The sequence below is a fragment of the Oncorhynchus nerka genome, linkage group LG6, assembly GCF_034236695.1.
Source record: "Oncorhynchus nerka isolate Pitt River linkage group LG6, Oner_Uvic_2.0, whole genome shotgun sequence".
Taxonomy (NCBI): domain Eukaryota; kingdom Metazoa; phylum Chordata; class Actinopteri; order Salmoniformes; family Salmonidae; genus Oncorhynchus; species Oncorhynchus nerka.
In genome coordinates this window covers 24280178-24306490 of record NC_088401.1, presented here as the reverse complement: position 1 = coordinate 24306490, position 26313 = coordinate 24280178, and the positions used below count along the sequence as shown (strand labels likewise).

Here is a 26313-nt window from a genome sequence, read left to right as displayed (position 1 = left end):
TTCCATTCCTTATGTACTGGCCCTTCCAATCCTTATGTACTGGCCCTTCCCTTCCAATACTTATGTACTGAACCTTCCATTCCAATACTTATGTACTGGCCCTTCCAATCCTTATGTACTGGCCCTTCCCTTCCAATACTTATGTACTGGCCCTTCAATTCCTTATGTACTGGCTCTTCCCTTCAATTCCTTATGTACTGGCCCTTCCCTTCCAATACTTATGTACTGGCCCTTCAATTCATTATGTACTGGCCCTTCACTTCCATTCCCTATGTACTGGCCCTTCCAATCCTTATGTACTTGCCCTTAAAATCCTTATCTACTGGCCCTTAAAATCCTTATGTACTGGCCCTTCCAATCCTTAATCCTCAACAGTAGCCGATTGGACTCAATTTGTTAACCAGAATCATAATGAGGAACACGGTCTCTAATGGGTAGCTAAGTTTACCACTATGTGAACCAAACACAAACCCTTCCCCACGTCCAATGCTTCTAAAGTTACACATTGAGTTATACTTCGGTATTGTTCTTTGGCCTGACTGAAACATCAGGGAAAGCAACTGTGACCCTTCCACACACACACATACATTATTGCCCATTCACCCTCTGAATTGTACACATACAATCCATGTCTCAATTGTCTTAAGGCTTAAAAATCCTTCTTTAGCCTGTCTCCTCCCCTTCATCTACACTGATTGAAGTGGATTTAAGAAGTAGCATCAATAAGGGATCATAGCTTTCACTTGGATTCACCTGGTCAGTCTATGTAATGGAATAAATCCGGTGTTCTTAATGTTTGTAAACTCAGTGCATGTTCTGCTGTATCTGAGTAGTGAGGGGAACCAGTACCATCATATGGGGCTTTAAAACAAACATTTTAGTGCTCGTTTTAAGTATTTCGCACCATGGTTTATCACAAGGTTCGGCATTCCTACTTTTATTGCTATTCATAGCTGTGGAGTCCACTATTTCATATTGTGTCACGGGATGTTTACTGCTGACAGGAGAACCTTATAATGATCCTGGTTGGTTGGGGATGTACTGTGTTGTATGGAGTTGCAAGGGAGGCAGCGTCCAAATTCACACCTTGCTAATCTTGCACTGCGGAAAGGGGAGTTTCATATGATCTTGTCATGATTACATCATATTTTGGTATTTTCTTGGCTCTGTAACATGTATTGTTGCAATGCAAGTTTTCCCACACGTGGATTTGGTTGAATTACCAGCCTTTCAATTGAGCTATGTGAGATGTGAGAGGTGCCCGTATTAACTTTAACTTCTGACAGCATTTGATGCTCTGTATTATGTTTAGTACCCCTGTTAGTAACCACCTATGACATCACAGCGCTAGCTAGGGGGAAGCCAAAAGAAGAAGCTCCTTCACACAGGGAAAGTTATCTGATGGTTCAACAGTTCCTTTGTTTCTACATTCCCCCCAGGTCCAAGGGGGCTTTGAATGTGTCGTGGCGGTGAGTGTACAGCACTGTAAGGGGATTTGAAGGTGGAGGGGTGGCCAGTCAACATGACCTCAGATTAACACAAGACACTAATAAAACTTTAGGAACATTTCACTGATCACTCTCTCCACTCGTTCCACAGCCTGTTGGGTGACATATCCTCACTGCATCCCCACGTGAGGTTGGTGCATTTTTTTGGGCTGTGCAAAAAATGACATCTTCCTCTCAGCGATGGCTGTTGACAGGGGATAAATCTCAATCTCCACCGTAAAAATGTGCAGCTCTGCAAATGCTGCCGCTGCCGGTGTGGCCCTTAGAGCGCAGAGGGAAGTTCAGCAGCGACGTAGGGAGCGAAAACAACCTGAGGTGAGGTCAGAGATGAAAAAGGGATGAAAAATGACCCTGGCTGCTAAAAGAGAGTGTTGTGGCGAGAGACAGAGGGCGGCTATGTGAAGACAGACACTGGCCCAATTACTGGAAGTATACAGTACATATATTGTACAACCTAGATAGCTTAGTCTACAGAACTGCCCTTGTAATGTGAGGTAAGATGTGAGGTAAGATGAAAGTAGTGTGAAGCATCCAGTCAATACTTATACTGGAAGTACATTTCTAGTAGTATACTAAAGTACATTTCTAGTAGTATACTAAATCTTCCCTCGAGAAAGCCATATCCATAATGTGGGATAAGTTAAGTTGATTGCAATAAGTCTATTTTATTGCGTGCCAACCATTCTCTTTGTTATTATTAAATAGTATTATAAATGGTAGATGTGTAGCAGGAAGCTTTACAGAATAAAGAGTGCTTTTGGAACTGTATGTGTACTGTGTAGGCGTCTCTGTTCTCTCTGTGTGCCTTGTCTGCATTAATAGTCCTTTGTTTTGTGTGCGGACTCAGTTGAGCTTGTTCAGACGCCAGCAACAAGACTTTTTCATCTATCGTCACATTGAAGAGCTGCCAGCAAAAATAACAAACGTCCAAAACATGACTCCTATTTTCTTGTTTTGTGTTTGTCGTCAATAGCGCTCTGCGTCTCCTGCGATAAGAATCATCTTCCCCAGGATGCGCAGCCCAATCGCTCTAAAAATACATATAACACCATGGCCCACATTTCATAGGTACGCAGGTAGCAGTACAGATGGCTTACAAAGGAGAGGATACAGCTTTCAATTTCCAGTAGCTACTAATGTAAACAATGTGTCAAACGCAATAACAACATTGTAGACATGTCCCACAGTAAGCTGTGTGGAGGTGGGAGGTGAAAGGCATCTCTGTCAGAGCTTCAGTCGTATCTTCTATATCTGCATTTCACCCCTTGACTAATAACCAGAGAAGAGTGGTGAAATCTTCAAAACATCTTGTTTCAAATGATCGACTAAGTGGCCCCAGCCTTGCCTTGAGTGGGCCCCTCGGTTTTGCCCTCTACTGACTTAGCCTAACTAGGATGTGTGCTTGGTCGGTCAGCGAGCAAGCGGCAGCCATATTTGCCAAGTGTACGTCCGTCCGTTTGTCAGTCTGTCCCATGCTTGATTTGGGCAGGAGCTCACTGGAACTGAGGACTGGCCCCTCAAATGTTCTACAGCTTGATCTCCTGTTCCTCTTATAGAATATTATCTCCGAAGTATTGTGGAGCTCCTGCACCTAAATACAAACAGTACTGGCACTCAAAATGAGTACCGGTACATATTTCAGTCAAATACTGAGAAGCAGAGGTTGGGATGAGGTCATTAATAAGAGACTTCCAGGAAGGAAGAGGCCTTTATGTTTTACATCCTCTTCCACCAACATAAATATACTAAAACTCAATGTCGGTTCCTTGACCAAAACACTATTAGCTCTTAATTCAGTAGCTAATACATCCACGGAGGACCTCTTTCTATGATATTCCCCCACCCCAAATTGCTTAATTGCAATTGAATCCCACAATGTACATAAACTGAAAGCATTTCCTCGGTAGTTGGTAGTTAGCAGGTTTTTACAAGATGTCTCGTCCGCAGTTTGCTTACATTGTCGAAGCATTATGGAGGCGTGTAGAAGTCTGGTTTAATAGATTTCTATTATGTTCTGTAAGACTTTTAGGCATAGTTTTACCTTGAACAGCCATCATCTGTAAAATAACCCATGTTCAGCCATGTGAAAACCTTCACCTCCCTCTCAGCAGAAGGAAACCGCTGCCGGGGGAGTTGAGGGATTGTTTGTAGATTGTCTTTGCCACAGGTGTTTCTGAATTGCTCATTGCTCATTGCTCATTGCTCATTGTTATTTCGAAATGAACTGTTGCAAGCTGTCTCGAATGAACGCATCGCAAATAAAACTCTTTTCAACTCCCTTGACACGTCACAAATTGAGAATTTTCCTGGGTTTTGGCGTTTTTATTTGAGGGTCCTTCCTTGTCCTTCCTACCTTCCTTGTTTCCTTCCTATCTCCCGTTGCTGTATATGGAAACACTGGATCCCTCATTTTCACTATTTTATTGGCTACCTCCTTTGAGCTAACCATTTGACCTAATACCCAGGTGACTTCCACCATTTCTGTGACCATGACATCATAGAGAGATAGAGACAGAAAGGCTAAGGGGAAGTAGCAGTGAATCTGTGCTATACTCACTATGTACAGTAATCAGTGTTAGGCTAATCCAGGTATGCAGTGTGATCTAAGCAGGGGCGTTGTATCGCTGTTGACAGACAAATGTTATAATTACTACTTCTGAGGCTTCGCTGATCCACCAGACTGTTTGATGGGCAGCTTGTGTCTAATTGAAGTGCTTTTCTCCCAGTGATATCCAGATGGGATTACCACACCGCACTATAGTCTAGATATGGCTTCTTCTAGACATGTTGCTGCATCTGCTATTCTAGTCGCCACCATACAGTATAAACTACTGCATTAGATGTGTACATATCAGATATCAAAGAGAAAAGACTATGAAAGAAAATAGTGGTCATGAATGGTAATTCAATTTCGTGATTTAAGTGGTAGACAAATCATTATTACAAAAAATGTGCAGTTAACACAACTATAGTATGAGGCATGGTTTGGACATGGCTAGTGTATTTCATTGGCTACTGTTCATAACAAAAGTAACAGATTGATTTAATTTCAACCGGGTGAAAATACACCGAGGATTTGCAGTTTTAAAATCCACAATTATGTATTTGAGCACTGATGCCATGACTAAATATTATAGCTGCGTTCAATGAGGTGTTTCTTTACTAATGAGCTGAATTGTGGCTGGTGTGTGTAATGTGTGTTTGTGTGTGTGTGTGTGTGTCTATTTGCGCTGGGGGCTGTATAGGCTTATTGCCTGCAGCCCTGGACGTTATTACAACGCTACGTTATTCCCGCGGCACCACATTATTGCGCTCCCTCATTTCCCGAGCCACTGCACCCATCTGTAGGGAGCTGCCAAACAGCTCCTGTGACCACAACGTTGCTCCACAAAGCCCCCACTCACTCTCTCTCCTTCCTTTCTCTCTCTCTCCTTCCTTTCTTCTCTCTCTCTCTCTCTCTCTCTCTCTCTCTCTCTCTCTCTCTCTCTTTCTCTTTCTCACTTTCTCCCCTCTCTCTGACACTCTCTCTTTCGTGTAATGTGTAGGCCTATACTGTAACTTTAGATGCAGCTTACTAATGGAGAATGCTAAGAAAAGTAACACCTGTGGGTTTTCCTGTCTGGGATATTAGTAGGCAGGTCACCCGTGATACAAGTCAGTATTTGACGTCCATCCATGTCTGAGGACACCGGGAGATGTTGTTGAAACCGGCCACTAGGGGCAACAATGAGCACTGTTACCCTCAAATATGCTTTTGTGTAGCTATGGCGTTGCGGAGGGGGATGATGGATGGGCATAAACATCTGCCCATGGTTGTAAAGGTTGCATGTTTGAATCCAGAGATAGACAGTTGTTTTTGATATTGTTGTTTAAAGCCTATCCTTAAACCTTAACCCTTACCTTAAGAATTCTGAGTTAATGCCTCAAATGTATCCTTAGAACAATACAGAGAAATAACCAAACACTTTGAAATTTGACGTTTGAGAAACGTGGATGAGCTTCTCAATCTGACGTGAGCCTGTGAGACAAACATTACGAGACAAATTTAGAGCTTATTTTTTACCAGAGCTTTGTAAGTAGCTTTTTAAAATAATTTTATATTGTAAATCTAAAGTTGGCCTATCCTGTCAGCCCAGTTTTTTGCAACTCCTACTATAAGCATCCAGAAATATAAACACACAAATCTAAAGCAGTGCAAGGCCCCACTCCTCATGACTCCTGTGACGGCTGGAGTTTCAGACGTTGAAAACCTGGACTCGCTACGTCAGATTGAGTCAGACAACCTCCATGCATCGTAGTTAGAAAAACAACTTGTTAAACACGCATGACATTTTCCCATGGCCCGGCATAAATCTGTGTCTGTAATATTGTATTAATGCGAGAATAAATTCATGTGGATATATGATCTTGGTTTGGCTGCATTTCATCATTGCAGTACGTTGTGGTTGTGGCCTTCTCTCATAGACAATGTCCAGGCTGTATTATAACCATAAAATAACAGGGAGGAAGGGAGTGAGGGAGGAAGTGGAGAAGAAAAGGTACACATGATGTAAGCGAGAAACTGTCGGAAAGTAAACTGTCTATGAAACAAACGCGTGTGCCCCTTCCTCTTTATTAGCTTAGCCAATGGCCTCGTCAAGGGAACAATATACAATGTGGAATCCTTAAAGGAAAGGTTCATGGTCCGCTGTCTAGCTGCCGATAGCAACACATACAGCAACACATACATTGCTCATAGTGTGCCTCGCCATAGCACAGCATCCCAGAGTCGCCTCTTCGCTGTTGATGTTGAGACTGGTGTTTTGCGGGTACTATTTAATGAAGCTGCCAGTTGAGGATTTGTGAGGAGTCTGTTTCTCAAACTAGACACTCTAATGTACTTGTCCTCTTGCTCAGTTGTGCACAAGGGCCTCCCAAACTCTTTCTATTCTGGTTAGTGCCAGTTTGCGCTGTTCTGTGAAGGGAGTAGTACACAGCGCTGTACAAGATCTTCAGTTTCTTGGCAATTTCTCACCTTCATTTCTCAGAACAAGAATAGATTTTCAGAAGAAAGGTCTTTGTTTCTGGCCATTTTGAGCCTGTAATCGACCCCACAAATGCTGATGCTCCAGATACTAAGACTAGTCTAAAGAAGGCCGGTTTTATTGCTTCTTTAATCAGAACATCCGTGTTCAGCTGTGCTAACATAATTGCAAAAGGGTTTTCTAATGATCAATTAGCCTTTTAAAATTATAAACTTGGATTAGCTAACACAACGTGCCATTGGAACACAGGAGTGATGGTTGCTGATAATGGGCCTCTGTACGCCTATGTAGATATTCCATTTTAAAAATCTGCCGTTTCCAGCTACAACAGTCATTTACAACATTAACAATGTCTACACTGTATTTCTGATCAATTTGATGTTATATTAATGGACAATTCATTTATTTTTTTCAAAACAAGGAAATCTCTAAGTGACACCAAACTTTTGAACGGTAGTGTATGTGCTATGCATTTCGCCAGGATTTTCACATCACAACATTCAAGTGTTACAGACCTCCAGTTTTTTGAATGGACTGGATCTTTATACTTACCACCTAGGTCCTGTTTCAGTAGTAATGAAATCAGACCTTGTTGAGTACCTGAAAGTCTACCATTTGTATAAGAGTAATTAAACATGCAATAATGGATCTTTGAGTACATCAAAAAAAGGTCTGATATACCTCTACTGGTTTCCCGTCAAGCCCTGTTGTTTTTCAGGCTGAAAAGATTTTATTGCCTCAAAAAGTTCATCATCTGTAAGTTGGCCTTCACACAGTTCTTTCTGTAAATGTGATAATTTTATTATTATTATTATTATTATTATTAGGAAAGAAATTCTTACAGTTAAGATCATTCAGTGGAAATGGAGGAGACATATGCTTAAAATATTTTGCTTCCTCTTTCAAAATATAATTTGGTGAATCACAGATAACTCCATAATTTGTAATGAGTTTGAAGATTCAAGAAAAATGTGGTGCATTTTTCACCATTTTCCATCCATTTCGCTTTATTTTTGTATTACATTGCACTTGATGGTTCTTGTATAACTACCTCCATTTCTTTTTGTTTTTCCACTAACCTATTTTGTGCCTCTATAGTAGTTTCCTTTACCATCTACCTGCTCTGTTACTTCCTCTATTTCCTTTGTTAGTCTAATCTCTTTTGATCTAAACTGCTTTTGTTTTAATGATGAGTATTGTATTGAATAGCCTCTAAAAGTACATTTGAAAGTGTCCAATACAATAAGGGGATCTGCTGTACCTATTCTGTGCAAAATAAAGCAAATTATGAATTATGTTGTCTTAGTTAAGAACAAACTGCCAGCAAGAACGAGACTAGGAAGTAATCAAGACGGCTAGCTTGATGAAGCCTCCTCCATGTACGTATATCTCACTAGGTCAGGGTTTTTCAACCTCCATATGTCCACTAGTTCTAATGTATCCATGATCTTTGTGATCACATTAAGTGCTTGAGGGTGATAGTTTGTATAGTTTGAGCTTTATACAGGGTCAGTGAGTGATTTCCTTTATGATAGGTTGAGGTACTTAAAACCGTATTATAATCTCCAACCATAATAATAGATTATTTCGTTGCTTGTGAGCTCAATAGATTATTATATATATTTTAGAAGAAGTGTGGATCATCATTATTTGGCCCATATAGATTAATTAGCCAGATCGGCTTTAGGTCCAGTAGCATATTTAAAGTAATCCATCTTCCTTGTTGATCTGTTTGCACAGTTTGCACAATCGGATCAAAATTTGTGTTGATTAGTATAATCACCCCTTTTGAGTTTCTTTGCCCATGACAAAAATATATTTCTCCCTCCCAGTCCTTTTCCCACCCAATCTCATCTATATTTGTAGAATGAGTTTCCTGTAAACAATAGATATTATATTCTTTTTTTATGATCTGCTAAGCCATTACAATTATAACTGGCTATACTTATTTCCACACTTACCGTAATGACACCCAAGTTTCAATTATACTTACCACAACCAATGTTTGTAAACTTACTGTTAAAAAACACCATGATGATAGTGTGTTTTAGAGAAATGGCTAAGCTCTATTAGCATGTTATTACAAATGAATTACTAATATGTAACTACGTGTTAATACAATGTTGTTACTTCAGTTGTTACTGTTTAGTTACATACATATAAGGGCAACTTAAGGTAAAGTGTTACCAAGAAACGTATTATTGATAAAGTTGAATAATTACAAGTTAATGACAGAAAGTACTTTCACAGCACTTTCTCAGTTAAATTCCTTTTTTAAACAGGAAGTGGTCGTCAGTCATCCCAGTGGTGAACTTGTCTTCTCATCTGAGTAGGGCCTATTAACCAGGCAGTTAACAAGCTAATGACAGAGCTAATTAGCCGCCTGAGCACTGACTCATGGATCTGTCGTTAGGGTAACTATCCTCAGATCAGCTGCAGGGGGTCAGACTCCGAAAAAGGGCACATCGCGCACCACTCCCCAGCATTCTTCTTGCCAATGTCCAGTCTCTTGACAACAAGGTTGACGAAATCCGAGCAAGGGTAGCATTCCAGAGGGACATCAGAGACTGCAACGTTCTCTGCTTCACAGAAACATGGCTTACTGGGAAGACGCTATCCGAGGCGGTGCAGCCAACGGGTTTCTCCACGCATCGCACCGACAGAAACAAACATCTTTCTGGTAAGAAGAGTGGCGGGGGCGTATGCCTCATGACTAACGAGACATGGTGTGATGAAGGAAACATACAGGAACTCAAATCCTTCTATTCACCTGATTTAGAATTCCTCACAATCAAATGTAGACCGCATTATCTTCCAAGAGAATTCTCCTCGATTATAATCACAGCCGTATATATCCCCCCCCAAGCAGACACATCGATGGCTCTGAACGAACTTTATTTAACTCTTTGCAAACTGGAAACCATTTATCCGGAGGCTGCATTCATTGTAGCTGGGGATTTTAACAAAGCTAATCTGAAAACAAGACTCCCTAAATTTTACCAGCATATCGATTGCGCAACCAGGGGTGGTAAAACCTTGGATCATTGTTACTCTAACTTCCGCGACGCATATAAGGCCCTGCCCCGCCCCTTCGGAAAAGCTGACCACGACTCCATTTTGCTGATCCCTGCCTACAGGCAGAAACTAAAACAAGAGGCTCCCACGCTGAGGTCTGTCCAACGCTGGTCAGACCAAGCTGACTCCACACTCCAAGACTGCTTCCATCACGTGGACTGGGACATGTTTCGTATTGCGTCAGATGGAAATATTGACGAATACGCTGATTCGGTGTGCGAGTTCATTAGAACGTGCGTCGAAGATGTCGTTCCCATAGCAACGATAAAAACATTCCCAAACCAGAAACCGTGGATTGATGGCAGCATTCGCGTGAAACTGAAAGCGCGAACCACTGCTTTTAATCAGGGCAAGGTGTCTGGTAATATGTCCGAATATAAACAATGCAGCTATTCCTCCGCAAGGCTATTAAACAAGCTAAGCGTCAGTACAGAGACAAAGTGGAATCTCAATTCAATGGCTCAGACACAAGAGGCATGTGGCAGGGTCTACAGTCAATCACGGACTACAAGAAGAAACCCAGCCCAGTCACGGACCAGGATGTCTTGCTCCCAGGCAGACTAAATCACTTTTTGCCCGCTTTGAGGACAATACAGTGCCACTGACACGGCCTGCAACGAAAACATGCGGTCTCTCCTTCACTGCAGCCGAGGTGAGTAAGACATTTAAACGTGTTAACCCTCGCAAGGCTGCAGGCCCAGACGGCATCCCCAGCCGCGCCCTCAGAGCATGCGCAGACCAGCTGGCCGGTGTGTTTACGGACATATTCAATCAATCCCTATACCAGTCTGCTGTTCCCACATGCTTCAAGAGGGCCACCATTGTTCCTGTTCCCAAGAAAGCTAAGGTAACTGAGCTAAACGACTACCGCCCGTAGCACTCACTTCCGTCATCATGAAGTGCTTTGAGAGACTAGTCAAGGACCATATCACCTCCACCCTACCTGACACCCTAGACCCACTCCAATTTGCTTACCGCCCAAATAGGTCCACAGACGATGCAATCTCAACCACACTGCACACTGCCCTAACCCACCTGGACAAGAGGAATACCTATGTGAGAATGCTGTTCATCGACTACAGCTCGGCATTCAATACCATAGTACCCTCCAAGCTCGTCATCAAGCTCGAGACCCTGGGTCTCGACCCCGCCCCTGTGCAACTGGGTACTGGACTTCCTGACGGGCCGCCCACAGGTGGTGAGGGTAGGCAACAACATCTCCTCCCGCTGATCCTCAACACGGGGGCCCCACAAGGGTGCGTTCTGAGCCCTCTCCTGTACTCCCTGTTCACCCACGACTGCGTGGCCATGCACGCCTCCAACTCAATCATCAAGTTTGCGGACGACACAACAGTGGTAGGCTTGATTACCAACAACGACGAGACGGCCTACAGGGAGGAGGTGAGGGCCCTCGGAGTGTGGTGTCAGGAAAATAACCTCACACTCAACGTCAACAAAACTAAGGAGATGATTGTGGACTTCAGGAAACAGCAGAGGGAACACCCCCTATCCACATCGATGGATCAGTAGTGGAGAGGGTAGCAAGTTTTAAGTTCCTCGGCATACACATCACAGACAAACTGAATTGGTCCACTCACACTGACAGCGTCGTGAAGAAGGCGCAGCAGCGCCTCTTCAACCTCAGGCGGCTGAAGAAATTCGGCTTGTCACCAAAAGCACTCACAAACTTCTACAGATGCACAATCGAGAGCATCCTGGCGGGCTGTATCACCGCCTGGTACGGCAACTGCTCCGCCCTCAACCGTAAGGCTCTCCAGAGGGTAGTGAGGTCTGCACAACGCATCACCGGGGGCAAACTACCTGCCCTCCAGGACACCTACACCACCCGATGTTACAGGAAGGCCATAAAGATCATCAAGGACATCAACCACCCGAACCACTGCCTGTTCACCCCGCTATCATCCAGAAGGCGAGGTCAGTACAGGTGCATCAAAGCTGGGACCGAGAGACTGAAAAACAGCTTCTATCTCAAGGCTATCAGACTGTTAAACAGCCACCATTGAGTGGCTGCTGCCAACACACTGTCATTGACACTGACCCAACTCCAGCCACTTTAATAATGGGAATTGATGGGAAATGATGTAAATATATCACTAGCCACTTTAAACAATGCTACCTTATATAATGTTACTTACCCTACATTATTCATCTCATATGCATATGTATATACTGTACTCTAGATCATCGACTGCATTCTTATGTCACTAGCCACTTTAACTATGCCACTTTGTTTACTTTGTCTACATACTCATCTCATATGTATATACTGTACTCGATACCATCTACTGTATGCTGCTCTGTACCATCACTCATTCATATATCCTTATGTACATATTCCTTATCCCCTTACACTGTGTATAAGACAGTAGTTTTGGAATTGTTAGTTAGATTACTTGTTGGTTATCACTGCATTGTCGGAACTAGAAGCACAAGCATTTCGCTACACTCGCATTAACATCTGCTAACCATGTGTATGTGACAAATACAATTTGATTTGATTTGATTTGATTTGAGGGGGGCGGTGTGTTGGGAGTTGGTTACTTGGCAGTAAGACAATTCTCAACTCGCTTCCAGAGGGGGGCTTCCACACACCTGGAACTGTCTCTGTAAACAAAAAGCCCAGGAGTCCAAAGCCTTTCAAGAACATTTTTGTTTTTCCCTGAGTCGTTAAATCAACGTGCGGGCGGACATCGGAGTTTCGTGTCATAAACACACAAAGAGGCGGAAGAGAGGAGAGAGAGGAGTTGTCTGCCAAATGCATGAGTCATGTGAGTCACAGGATGACAACTAACTGTGAGACGGAGGGCGTTCCAAGTGGCTGTCGATGGTGCACAGCCGCCCTTGTGTGTGTGTGTGTGTGTGTGTGTGTGTGTGTGTGTGTGTGTGCGTGCGTGCGTGCGTGCGTGCATGCGTGCGTGTGTGTGTGTACGTGTGTGTGTGGTTTACCTTCGCTAACATATGGTTTAGATCTGTGTTACCTTCCTAAGGAGGGTCAGTGTGCATGTGAAACCATTGGATTCAAGGTTAAATTATTAATGTAATCTGTATATCATTTGAAAGATCTGCCACATTGGTGTCAGAATTGGGATTGCATCCCTGTGCAGACATAGAAAGTTTATCGAGTCAAAGATGGATTGGTACAACTTCAACTTTTCAGTGTATTCTAATGGAGTTCAGGTTGTCAACACTCCAGGTTGAATGATGGGGAGGCTCTGTGGGATAACAGAAAGCGCTTCATGAAAGCCTGCCATTTGAGCAGCTGCCATCTTAAGTCCACCTCAGGATTTTGGAATAATGGTCCACTCTGTTGAGCGAGGATTTTGACGTCTATATTTTGTGTTCTTTTCAGGTTCAACATGGGAGAAGTCGGTTCGACAGCTGGGCTTGGAAAGGTAAGAGACCAATGCTTTCACATTAAAATCAAACCTGGCATGATCTACTGTACATAGCTCAGTTTGATCCCCATATATATTTTCATGGTGTTTGTGTGGTAAAGTGTGGAATATCCTCCCACACCCCACAGAGGACAACAAGAAGGTTTACTTGTTCTATTGTACGTCGCTAAAATCCATTCTATGGCATAGTGCCATAGTACTCGTTCAATTGAGCTCAACTGAATGATTACATTTCACCCAATACACCCAGTCATTTGGCAGACACTCTAATACACTAGAGCAAGTTAAAATGCAGCAGCCAACAAAACAATCCATGTTTCATTCTCATCTACTTTCATTGCCATATGAACCACTCAGGTAGAGCCCTCATCGCAGCATACAAATGACTGTTTTCCCAAGTGGGTCATCCATAAGGTTCTTAATCAGGTCAACGCTCATAAGGCCGCAGGGCCGGACGGTGTTCCAGGGCGCGTTCTCAGAGCATGGTCAGAACAGCTGTCAGGCGTATTCACAGTCATTCTCAACCTCTCCTTGTCCCAGTTTGAAATCCCCACATGTTTCAAGCTGACCACCATCATTTCTGTTCCCATGAGGTCTTAAGACTACCTGCCATAATAACTACTGCCCTGTAGCACATATGTGATCATGAAGTGCTTTGAAAGGCTGGTTATGGCACACATCAACTCCATCATCCCAGACACCCTAAAGCAGGGGTGTCAAACTCATTCCATGGAGGGCCTAGTGTCTGCTGCTTTTAGTTTTTTCCTTTCAGTTAAGGCCTAGACAACCAGGTGAGGGTGAGTTCCTTTCTAATTAGTGACCTTAATTAATCAATCAAGTACCCCAGAGAGGAGCAAAATCCATCAGACACTCGGCCCTCCATGGAATGAGTTTGACACGTGCCCTAGACCCACTCCAAATTGCATACCCCCCCCCCGACAGATCCATACTGTAGACAATGCTATCTTCATTGCACTGGAACTGTCCTCACACACCTCAATAAGAGGACTACCTATGTGATAATGTTGTTCATTAACTACAGCTCAGCGCTTAACACCATAGTCACCAAGCTTGAGATGCTGGGCCTGAACACCTCCCTCTGCAACTGGATTCTGGGCTTCAAGTTCCTCGGTGTCGAAATCAATAAGGATTTAAAATGGTCCACACACACGCAAACAGTCGTGAGAAGGTGCAACAGCGCCTCTTCCCCCTCAGGAGGTAGAAAAGATTTGGTATGGGCCCTCAAATCCTCAAAAAGTTCAACAGCTGCACCACTGAGTACCGGAGAAACAAGTCCGACACCAACAGGCTTACATAAACCTTAGCCAAATACATTTAAACTACGTTTTTCACAATCCCTGACTTTTATTCCCAGTAAAAATTCCCTGTTTTAGGTCAGTTAGGATCACCACTTTATTTAAGAACGTGACATATCAGAATAATAGTAGAGAGAATGATTTATTTTAGCTTTTATTTATTTCATCAAATCCCCAGTGGGTCAGAAGTTTACATACACTCAATTAGTATTTGGTAGCATTGGCTTTACATTGTTTAACTTGGGTCAAACGTTTCGGGTTGCCTTCCACAAGCTTCCCACAATAAGTTGGGTGAATTTTGGCCCATTTCTCCTGACAGAGCTGGTGTAACTGAGTCAGGTTTGTAGGCACCTTGCTCGCAAACACTTTTTCAGTTCTGCCCACACATTTTCTATGGGATTGAGGTCAGGCCTTTGTGATGGTCGCTCCAATACCTTGACTTTGTTGTCCTTAAGCCATTTTGCCACAACTTTGGAAGTATGCTTGGGGTCATTGTCTATTTGGAAGAACCTTTTGCGACCAAGCTTCAACTTCCTGACTGATGGCTTGAGATGTTGCTTCAATATATTCACATAATTGTCCTCCCTCATGATTCCATCTATTTTGTGAAGTGCACCAGTCCCTCCTGCAGCAAAGCACCCCCACAACATGATGCTGCCACCCCCGTGCTTCACGGTTGGGATGGTGTTCTTCGGCTTGCAAGCATCCCCCTTTTTCTTCCAAACATAACGATGGTCATTATGGCCAAACAGTTCTATTTTTGTTTCATCAGACCAGAGGACATTTCTCCAAAAAGTACCATCTTTGTCCCCATGTGCAGATGCAAACCCAGTTGTGCAGTTTTGGAGCAGTGGCTTCTTCCTTCCTTCCTTCCTTTCAGGTTATGTCGATATAGGACTCGTTTTACTGTGGATATAGATACTTTTGTACCTGTTTTCTCCAGCATCTTCACAACGTCCTTTGCTGTTTTTCTGGGATTGATTTGCACTTTTCGCACCAAAGTATGTTCATCTCAAGGAGACAGAACGCGTCTCCATCCTGAGCGGTATGACGGCTGAGTGGTCCCATGGTGTTTATACTTGCGTACTATTGTTTGTACAGATGAACGTGGTACCTTCAGGCGTTTGGAAATTGCTCCCAAGGATGAACCACCATGAACTATTTTTTGAGGTCTTGGCTGATTTCTTTTGATTTTCCCATGATGTCAAGCAAAGACTCACTGAGTTTGAAGGTAGGCCTTGAAATACATCCACAGGTACACCTCAAATTGAATCAAATTATGTCAATTAGCCCATCAGACGCTTCTAAAGCCATGACATAGTTTTCTGGAATTTTCCAAGCTGTTTAAAGCCACAGTCAACTTAGTGTATGTAAAGTTCTGACCCACTGGAATTGTGATACAGTGAATTATAAGTGAAATAATCTGTCTAAACAATTGTTGGAATAATTACTTGTGTCATGCACAAAGTAGATGTCCTAACCAACTTGCCAAAACTATAGTTTGTTAAAAAATACATTTGTGGAGTGGTTGAAAACAAGTTTTAATGACTCCAACCTAAGTGTATGTAAACTTCCGACTTCAACTGCAGCTAACAAAATGGCTACACAGACTCTCTGCACTATCTGCAGAGTCATTTTGCATTGACTCTATGCACTCTACACACTCTCTATGCACACTACACACTCATACTCACTCTATGCACACTCTACACACTCATACTCACTATTCCCACTCTACACACTCATACTCACTCTATGCACACTCTACAGACTCATTCACACACACTCACACTGACACTCCAACACACACACAAACACACACCTTTAATTTGTTCACACACATTCAGACTGACTATACACACTGACTACTCTGTTTATCATATATCCTGATGCCTATTCCACTTACCCCTATACATATCTACCTCTGTCACTCCAGTATCCCTGTACATTGTAAATATGGTATTGGCACTGACCCTGGAACTGACCCTGTATACAGTACAGCTTACTGACCCTGGGATTTACTCTGTATATAGCTTACTGACCCTGGAACTGACCCTGTATATAGCTTACTGACCCTGGAACTGACCCTGTATATAGCTTACTGACCCTGGAACTGACCCTGTATATAGCTTACTTATGTCGTCATTACATGCTGTTCAAGGCTTTGTTGATGTGATCGAATGCCTCAAAGTGAGATACGTGCAGGGGAGAGTGACTGCCCCTCTCATTGAAGCCACGAAGTTCAAGGCCGACAGCGATAGCTAATACTGCGCAAGTTATGGTTGCATAAATCTCCGACATGAGATGCCATCTTAACCGATTTCGTTGGCTTCAAATGCGCTATTGAGTCTTCACATAGAAATCAATTGTGTCGCTTACATTTACATTTAAGTCATTTAGCAGACGCTCTTATCCAGAGCGACTTACAAATTGGTGCGTTCACCTTATGACATCCAGTGGAACTGCCACTTTACAATAGTGCATCTAAATCTTTTAAGGGGGGTGAGAAGGATTACTTTATCCTATCCTAGGTATTCCTTAAAGAGGTGGGGTTTCAGGTGTCTCCGGAAGGTGGTGATTGACTCCGCTGTCCTGGCGTCGTGAGGGAGTTTGTTCCACCATTGGGGGCCAGAGCAGCGAACAGTTTTGACTGGGCTGAGCGGGAACTGTACTTCCTCAGTGGTAGGGAGGCGAGCAGGCCAGAGGTGGATGAACGCAGTGCCCTTGTTTGGGTGTAGGGCCTGATCAGAGCCTGGAGGTACTGAGGTGCCGTTCCCCTCACAGCTCCGTAGGCAAGCACCATGGTCTTGTAGCGGATGCGAGCTTCAACTGGAAGCCAGTGGAGAGAGCGGAGGAGCGGGGTGACGTGAGAGAACTTGGGAAGGTTGAACACCAGACGGGCTGCGGCGTTCTGGATGAGCTGTAGGGGTTTAATGGCACAGGCAGGGAGCCCAGCCAACAGCGAGTTGCAGTAATCCAGACGGGAGATGACAAGTGCCTGGATTAGGACCTGCGCCGCTTCCTGTGTGAGGCAGGGTCGTACTCTGCGGATGTTGTAGAGCATGAACCTACAGGAACGGGCCACCGCCTTGATGTTAGTTGAGAACGACAGGGTGTTGTCCAGGATCACGCCAAGGTTCTTAGCGCTCTGGGAGGAGGACACAATGGAGTTGTCAACCGTGATGGCGAGATCATGGAACGGGCAGTCCTTCCCCGGGAGGAAGAGCAGCTCCGTCTTGCCGAGGTTCAGCTTGAGGTGATGATCCGTCATCCACACTGATATGTCTGCCAGACATGCAGAGATGCGATTCGCCACCTGGTCGTCAGAAGGGGGAAAGGAGAAGATTAATTGTGTGTCGTCTGCATAGCAATGATAGGAGAGACCATGTGAGGTTATGACAGAGCCAAGTGACTTGGTGTATAGCGAGAATAGGAGAGGGCCTAGAACAGAGCCCTGGGGGACACCAGTGGTGAGAGCACGTGGTGAGGAGACAGATTCTCGCCACGCCACCTGGTAGGAGCGACCTGTCAGGTAGGACGCAATCCAAGCGTGGGCCGCGCCGGAGATGCCCAACTCGGAGAGGGTGGAGAGGAGCATCTGATGGTTCACAGTATCGAAGGCAGCCGATAGGTCTAGAAGGATGAGAGCAGAGGAGAGAGAGTTAGCTTTAGCAGTGCGGAGCGCCTCCGTGATACAGAGAAGAGCAGTCTCAGTTGAATGACTAGTCTTGAAACCTGACTGATTTGGATCAAGAAGGTCATTCTGAGAGAGATAGCGGGAGAGCTGGCCAAGGACGGCACGTTCAAGAGTTTTGGAGAGAAAAGAAAGAAGGGATACTGGTCTGTAGTTGTTGACATCGGAGGGATCGAGTGTAGTTTTTTTCAGAAGGGGTGCAACTCTCTCTCTCTTGAAGACGGAAGGGACATAGCCAGCGGTCAGGGATGAGTTGATGAGCGAGGTGAGGTAAGGGAGAAGGTCTCCGGAAATGGTCTGGAGAAGAGAGGAGGGGATAGGGTCAAGCGGGCAGGTTGTTGGGCGGCCGGCCGTCACAAGACGCGAGATTTCATCTGGAGAGAGAGGGGAGAAAGAGGTCAGAGCACAGGGTAGGGCATTGTGAGCAGAACCAGCGGTGTCGTTTGACTTAGCAAACGAGGATCGGATGTCGTCGACCTTCTTTTCAAAATGGTTGACGAAGTCATCTGCAGAGAGGGAGGAGGGGGAGGGGAGGAGGATTCAGGAGGGAGGAGAAGGTGGCAAAGAGCTTCCTAGGGTTAGAGGCAGATGCTTGGAATTTAGAGTGGTAGAAAGTGGCTTTAGCAGCAGAGACAGAAGAGGAAAATGTAGAGAGGAGGGAGTGAAAGGATGCCAGGTCCGCAGGGAGGCGAGTTTTCCTCCATTTCCGCTCGGCTGCCCGGAGCCCTGTTCTGTGAGCTCGCAATGAGTCGTCGAGCCACGGAGCGGGAGGGGAGGACCGAGCCGGCCTGGAGGATAGGGGACATAGAGAGTCAAAGGATGCAGAAAGGGAGGAGAGGAGGGTTGAGGAGGCAGAATTAGGAGATAGGTTGGAGAAGGTTTGAGCAGAGGGAAGAGATGATAGGATGGAAGAGGAGAGAGTAGCGGGGAGAGAGAGCGAAGGTTGGGACGGCGCGATACCATCCGAGTAGGGGCAGTGTGGGAAGTGTTGGATGAGAGCGAGAGGGAAAAGGATACAAGGTAGTGGTCGGAGACTTGGAGGGGAGTTGCAATGAGGTTAGTGGAAGAACAGCATCTAGTAAAGATGAGGTCGAGCGTATTGCCTGTCTTGTGAGTAGGGGGGGGAAGGTGAGAGGGTGAGGTCAAAAGAGGAGAGGAGTGGAAAGAAGGAGGCAGAGAGGAATGAGTCAAAGGTAGACGTGGGGAGGTTAAAGTCGCCCAGAACTGTGAGAGGTGAGCCGTCCTCAGGAAAGGAGCTTATCAAGGCATCAAGCTCATCGATGAACTCTCCGAGGGAACCTGGAGGGGCGATAAATGATAAGGATGTTAAGCTTGAAAGGGCTGGTAACTGTGACAGCATGGAATTCAAAGGAGGCGATAGACAGATGGGTAAGGGGAGAAAGAGAGAATGACCACTTGGGAGAGATGAGGATCCCGGTGCCACCACCCCGCTGACCAGAAGCTCTCGGGGTGTGCGAGAACACGTGGGCGGACGAAGAGAGAGCAGTAGGAGTAGCAGTGTTATCTGTGGTGATCCATGTTTCCGTCAGTGCCAAGAAGTCGAGGGACTGGAGGGAGGCATAGGCTGAGATGAACTCTGCCTTGTTGGCCGCAGATCGGCAGTTCCAGAGGCTACCGGAGACCTGGAACTCCACGTGGGTCGTGCACGCTGGGACCACCAGATTAGGGTGGCCGCGGCCACGCGGTGTGGAGCGTTTGTATGGTCTGTGCAGAGAGGAGAGAACAGGGATAGACAGACACATAGTTGACAGGCTACAGAAGAGGCTACGCTAATGCAAAGGAGATTGGAATGACAAGTGGACTACACGTCTCGAATGTTCAGAAAGTTAAGCTTACGTAGCAAGAATCTTATTGACTAAAATGATTAAAATGATACAGTACTGCTGAAGTAGGCTAGCTGGCAGTGGCTGCGTTGTTGACACTACACTAATCAAGTCGTTCCGTTGGGTGTGATAGTTTCGACAGTGCTGCTATTCGGGGGCTAGCTGGCTAGCTAGCAGTGTTGATTACGTTACGTTGCGTTAACCTGTTGCTTCTACTCGGGACGCTTGCGTCCCAACTAGAGCTCTGGAAATGCAAATGCGCTACGCTAAATGCTAATAGTATTAGTTAAAACTCAAAAGTTCATTAAAATACACATGCAGGGTATCGAATTAAAGCTACACTCGTTGTGAATCCAGGCAACAAGTCAGATTTTTAAAATGCTTTTCGGCGAAAGCATGAGAAGCTATTATCTGATAGCATGTAACACCCAAAAAGACCCACAGGGGACGTAAACAAAATAATTAGCATTTCGGCGTTACACAAACCGCACAATAAAATAGAAAACATTCATTACCTTTCACCATCTTCTTTGTTGGCACTCCTAGATGTCCCATAAACACTATTTGGGTCTTTATTTCGATTAAATCGGTCCATATAAAGCCTAGATATCGTTATATGTAGACTGTGTGATAAACGAAAAAAACATTGTTTCAAAACGTAACGTCATTTCTTTAAATTCAAAAAGTCGACGATAAACTTTCACAAAACACTTCGAAATACGTTTGTAATGCAACTTTAGGTATTAGTAAACGTTAATAAGCGATAAAATTCATCAGGAGGCGATGTAAAGATCATTAGCTGTCCGTCTGGAAAAATGTCCGGCTAGAAACTCAACGAAAATATCCGGTCCTAGACCATAGGAGATACGGTGCCCTGCATGTGTTTGACCAAGAAAAAACTCGAAGGGAAATGACAAGACTCTAGACACCGTGTGGAAGCTGTAGGTACTGCAACCTCAGTCAATTAATTGTGGTTCACCTTTATCAATGGGTTCAAGTAGCGCATGGATATATTTTCCCATTTTCAGTGATCAGTTTTTCCTGTGCTTTTCGATGTAAATGCCGTTCTGGTAAAGCCACAGCAGTGATTTAACCAGTTTTATAAACGTCTGAGTGTTTTCTATCCACACAGACTAAGCAAATGCATATACTATATTCCTGGCATGAGTAGTAGGGCGCTGAAATGTTGCGCGGTTTTTAACAGAATGTTCAAAAAAGTAGAGGGTCGACTTAAGAGGTTAAAAGAACGACAATAGCTGGCTAGCTAACCTAGAAAATCGCTCTAGACTACACAATTATCTTTGATACAAAGACGGCTATGTAGCTAGCTATGTAGCTAGCTACGATCAAACAAATCAAACCGTTGTACTGTAATGAAATGAAATGAAAATGTGATACTACCTGTGGAGCGAAGCGGAATGCGACCGGGTTGTTGAGTGAGGAAGTTCAATTCGGTGGACGTTGGCTAGCTGTTGGCTAGCTAGCAGTGTCTCCTACGTTAAGGACGACAAATAGCTGGCTAGCTAACCTCGGTAAATTAAGATAATCACTCTAAGACTACACACTCTAAACTACACAATTATCTTGGATACGAAGACAGCAAAGACAACTATGTAGCTAGCTAACACTACACTAATCAGGTCATTCAGTTGAGTGTAATAGTTTTTAGTGCTGCTATTCGATAGACGGTGGACGTTAGCTAGCTGGCTAGCTGGCTAGCTGCTGGGCAGATAGCAGTGTAGACTGCGTTAGGACGACGAAATACGATAATTACGCAATTATCTTAGATACAAAGACGGCTATGTAGCTAGCTAAGAAGAAATTGCTAAGATTAGACAAATCAAACCGTTGTACTATAGTGAAATGTAATGAAATGTAATGAAAAGTTATACAACCTGCGGCCGAAGTGCGAATGCGACCGCTCGCTCCAACCCGGAAGTACTGACGCTTGATCAATGGCTTTGTCCATTCATTTGTATAGTCATTGCATACATGCTTCGTCCCCAGCTGTGGTTTGAAAGAAAGGCTAGCCGTAAAATAATAGACTCAACAAACCAGAGATTTTGTGTTTTTTTCAAGTCTGCACCTTTACTACATTGTGTCATGACGGATTGAAGTGGCTGTTTATTTTCCCAGCATCGGCTGGTTGGTGCGGCCGCCGGGTTCACAGAAATGACGGTTGTATAACTTTCGCACATATCCTTACAGCATGTGTGGCGTAAACATAGTAAATTTGCCCAGTCTTCTGCGCTGTGCTGCGTCTGTGTGCTAGGCTAACTAGCAGAGCCATTTCGGGGTTCCCGAGGTGATCCATAGCTACAGGTGCGGTGATGTCACCTTCCAAGCATTGGAAAGTGTTATTGCTTACTGGGTTAAAGAAACAGCAAATGGGGGAAAGAGCCAACCCGAATGTTTAGAGTCACGGTAATGCCACCATGAGGGAAGCTGCTGGCATTCCTCAGGTGTTGGATACAGTGATATTGTAATTTTGTCTGGGAGAGAGGGAGTTCCCAGCAAGGCTCGTTGGGTGGTAACTATAACAGCCCTCTCCATGGTCCTCTCTGTCTGTCTCTCTGTCTGTCTGTCTGTCTGTCTGTCTGTCTGTCTGTCTGTCTGTCTGTCTGTCTGTCTGTCTGTCTGTCTGTCCGTCTGTCCGTCTGTCCGTCTGTCCGTCCGTCTGTGTCTGTCTGTGAAATTAGCAGGACAGAAGGATGGCTCGTCAGTGTTTTGACTACTTCTGGTGACATATGGGGCTTAGCCTAATGGTCTTGTTGATATCATTTGGCAAATATGCCTGACCTTTTGCACACTAATAGCAGATTTATAACAGATATTTGCTCAACTTATGATGTCACACTGTAAACACAGTTCTCACAGGTTCAAGACTGGAAGTATATTGGCCTTTACGAGCACGCTAGCAGATACCCATTGACGGGAAGTCTATTGGCCTCTACGAGCACGCTAGCAGATACCCATTGACGGGAAGTCTATTGACCTCTACGAGCACGCTAGCAGATACCCATTGACGGGTAGTCTATTGGCCTCTACGAGCACGCTAGCAGATACCCATTGACGGGAAGTCTATGAGTATCTACTAGCATGCTAGCAGTTAGCAATGGCTTTTGAAACTACCTCTAACTTCCTTCTTACTGGACACCGAGACATACAAATGGTATCCCCTAGTTCATCTGTCTCTGGGGAAGTAGATAAAGGGTATCATTGCTAAAATCCCGAAGTATCCCATTAGGTTAGGGTTAGGTTTAGGTTTAGGGTTAAGAGTATGGTTAAGGTTAGGGTTAAGGTATGTGTCAGTTTTAGGTTTAAAGTTGGTTTAAGCGTCAGCTGTGTTCTTGTAGTCTCTCCCGCTCTGGTCTGTCTCAGCCCTGATGCTGCTGCTACGGCGCCTCTCCTCCTGTTGCTTTGTGGGAGTCTGGGAGACAGTTGAGTGACAGTGATGAATGTGTACCAGACAGGAGCCTGTGGAGCCCACTGAGTGATGGGTCCTACTTACAGCCGGCTCTGGAGTGGCCTAGCCCCTTAATGGAGCTCCTGTTTCACATGACATACAGCACTGGAAAGTGAGACTGGGAGCGACTGTAATGAGGGAGGACCATTACAGACAAAGGAAGCTTCAAATGAATGTGACACTAGTGTCCTTTCCTGGGGACTTATCAAAGAATCTTGGGGAAATCAACTTTTTTGTGTTACATAAAAAATGAACCAGAATGTCTATGTTATTGTGTGGAAAGGTTGTTAGTCACACTCTCAAGTGTATGAGGCCAGGTGTAAATGTGTAAATCTTTATTTTCTTGATACTGGTTATTGGCTTAGTCTTCATTGACTACTAGTCTGTCATATTATTTCACGGCGAAGCAGTGTGTCTGAACTACAGTACTTTTCGGTAGTTACGGCATTCCAGCTTTGCCCCATTTGTCAAACCCTGACCTTAGTATTCTTTGTTTTCTTTGTTATTTTGGTTAGGTCAGGGTGTGACATGGGTGATGTATGTGTTTTTGTCTTCTCTAGGGGTTTTGTATGTTTATGGGGGTGTTTTCTATTCTAGGTGTTTTTGTAAGTCTATGGTTGCCTAGATTGGTTCTCAATTAGAGGCAGCTGTCTATCGTTGTCTCTGATTGGGAACCATATTTAGGCAGCCATATTCTTTGGGTATTTTGTGGGTGATTGTTCCTGTTCCAGTGTTTAGTGTTCATGTTACGGAACTGTTTCGTCTTCGTTCCGTTTGTCGGTTTGTTGTTTTTGTTCGGTGTTTAAGTATTCCCATTAAATATGGATTATCATCATGCTGCATCTTGGTCCTCCTCTCTTTCACCCGAAGACAATCGTTACACCAGTTTGATTGTAATTTAACCTGGCTGGCTGGGAAGAGGTTGTGAGTGTTTGTGTTTGGCAGGAGGCTCGGGCTTCGGTATGAGCCATGTACCTGGCTGGAGCCTATAGCCTACCAGTAGTATTAGTAGTTTACGTAATATAACCGTCTGTCTGTCTGTCTGCTCTGTTATCAGCACAATACGTTAGTGTTAATCAAAATCGTCACATGCGCCAAATACAACAGGTATCACCGTGAAATACTTACTTACAAGCCCTTAACAGTCAGACAGTAGCTGATTCAGACTGTGGAGAGGAGAGGAAACGTCACTGTCTATCATGTCGATTTCTGTGTAACAAAGACCTTTCTGTCAGGGTCAACATCAGTGTCTGGCATCCACATTTCTAGGTTTATAAAAAAAGGACAACCCTTTCTGTCAAATTAAAAACTTAACTAGATTTAAGTTAGACTTTGATGTATTCACTGTAACGCACAGTTGCTGTTGTGTTCCCCTCAGTAGAGTGAGATGAATTGGCTTGGAATGAGCTGGGTCCTCTTGGCTGACGTTCAACCGTGTGACGCAACAGTGAGGGGAATAACAGCGTGGAATTTACCCATCTCATTTTGTATTTCATTGTTTCTTTCCTTGGCAGAGTCGGTCAAGCTGGTCTACATAAATGGTTTATTTTCTGCAGGAAAGATTTCTTACTAACAATGGGCATAAAAGCTTGAAATGTGGTCACTGGTTCCCATAGGAAATGTGTTGCACCTAGAATAACCACATGAGAATGGAGATTTGTTGAGAGGAATGTACTGTACAGTGCCTTCAGAAAGTATTCATACCCCGAGACTTATTCCACATTTTGTTTTGTTACAGCCTGAATTCAATATGGATAAAACATTTCTTTCTCACCCATCTACAAACAATGCCCCATGATGACAAAGTGTAAACATGTTTAGAAATGTTTGCAAATTTAATGAAAATGAAACACAGAAATATCTCATTTACATACAGTTCCATTCAAAGGTTTGGACACACCTACTCATTCAAGGGTTGTTCTTTATTTTACTGTTTTACTACATTGTAGAATAACAGTGAAGACATAAAAACTATGAAATAACACATATGTAATCATGTAGTAACCAAAAATGCGTGAAAATATATCTAAATATATTTTTGATTTTAGATTCTTCAAAGTAGCCACCCTTTGCCTTGTGGATGCCAGGTCATCTGATGCAGCACTCCATTACTCTCCTTGGTCAAATAGCCCTTACACAGCCTGGAAGTGTCCTGTTGAAAAACAAATGATATAGTGCGACTAACCGCAAACCAGATGGGATGGCGTATCGCTGTAGAATGCTGTGGTAGCCATGCTGGTTAAGTGTGCCTTGAATTCTAAATAAATTACTGACAGTGTCACCAGCAATGCACCCCCACACCACCACGCCTCCTTTTCCATGCCTCATGGTGGGAACCACACATGCGGATATCGTCTGTTCACCTACTCTGCATCTCACAAAGACACGGTGGTTGGAGACAAAAATCTCAAATTAGGACTCGTCAAACAAAATTACAGATTTTCACGTGTCTAATCAAATCAAATCAAATGTATTTATATAGCCCTTCTTACATCAGCTGATATCACAAAGTGCTGTACAGAAACCCAGCCTAAAACCCCAAACAGCAAGCAATGCAGGTGTAGAAGCACGGTGGCTAGGAAAAACTCCCTAGAAAGGCCAAAACCTAGGAAGAAACAAGTCTCTTCTTGTTATTGGTGTCCTTTAGTTGTGGTTTCTTTGCAGCAATTCGACCATGAAGGCCTGATTCACGCAGATTCCTCTGAACAGTTGGCGTTGAGATGTGTCTGTTACTTGAACTATGTGAAGCATTTATTTGGGCTGCAATTGCTGAGGCTGGTAACTCTAATGAACTTATCCTCTGCAGCATAGGTAACTGATGGTTTTTGCGACTGCACTTGAAGAAACTTTTAACATTTTTGAAATGTTCCGTATTGACTGACCTTTATGTCTTAAAGTAATGATGGACTTTCGTTTCTCTTTGATTATTTGAGCTGTTCTTGCCATAATATGGACTTGGTATTTTACCAA

The 26313-nt window shown here is 44.1% G+C and overlaps 1 protein-coding gene across 1 annotated transcript in view; it reads left to right on the top strand.

Annotated features, from left to right (window-relative positions):
* The window catches only part of LOC115131047 (piezo-type mechanosensitive ion channel component 2), a 203641-nt gene that overhangs the window by 83776 nt on the left and 93552 nt on the right, over positions 1-26313 (top strand). Inside the window, exon 4 of the mRNA XM_065019418.1 lies at positions 12978-13020. Coding sequence (XP_064875490.1) covers positions 12978-13020 — 43 coding nt within the window. The remainder of the gene's footprint in view (positions 1-12977; positions 13021-26313) is intronic.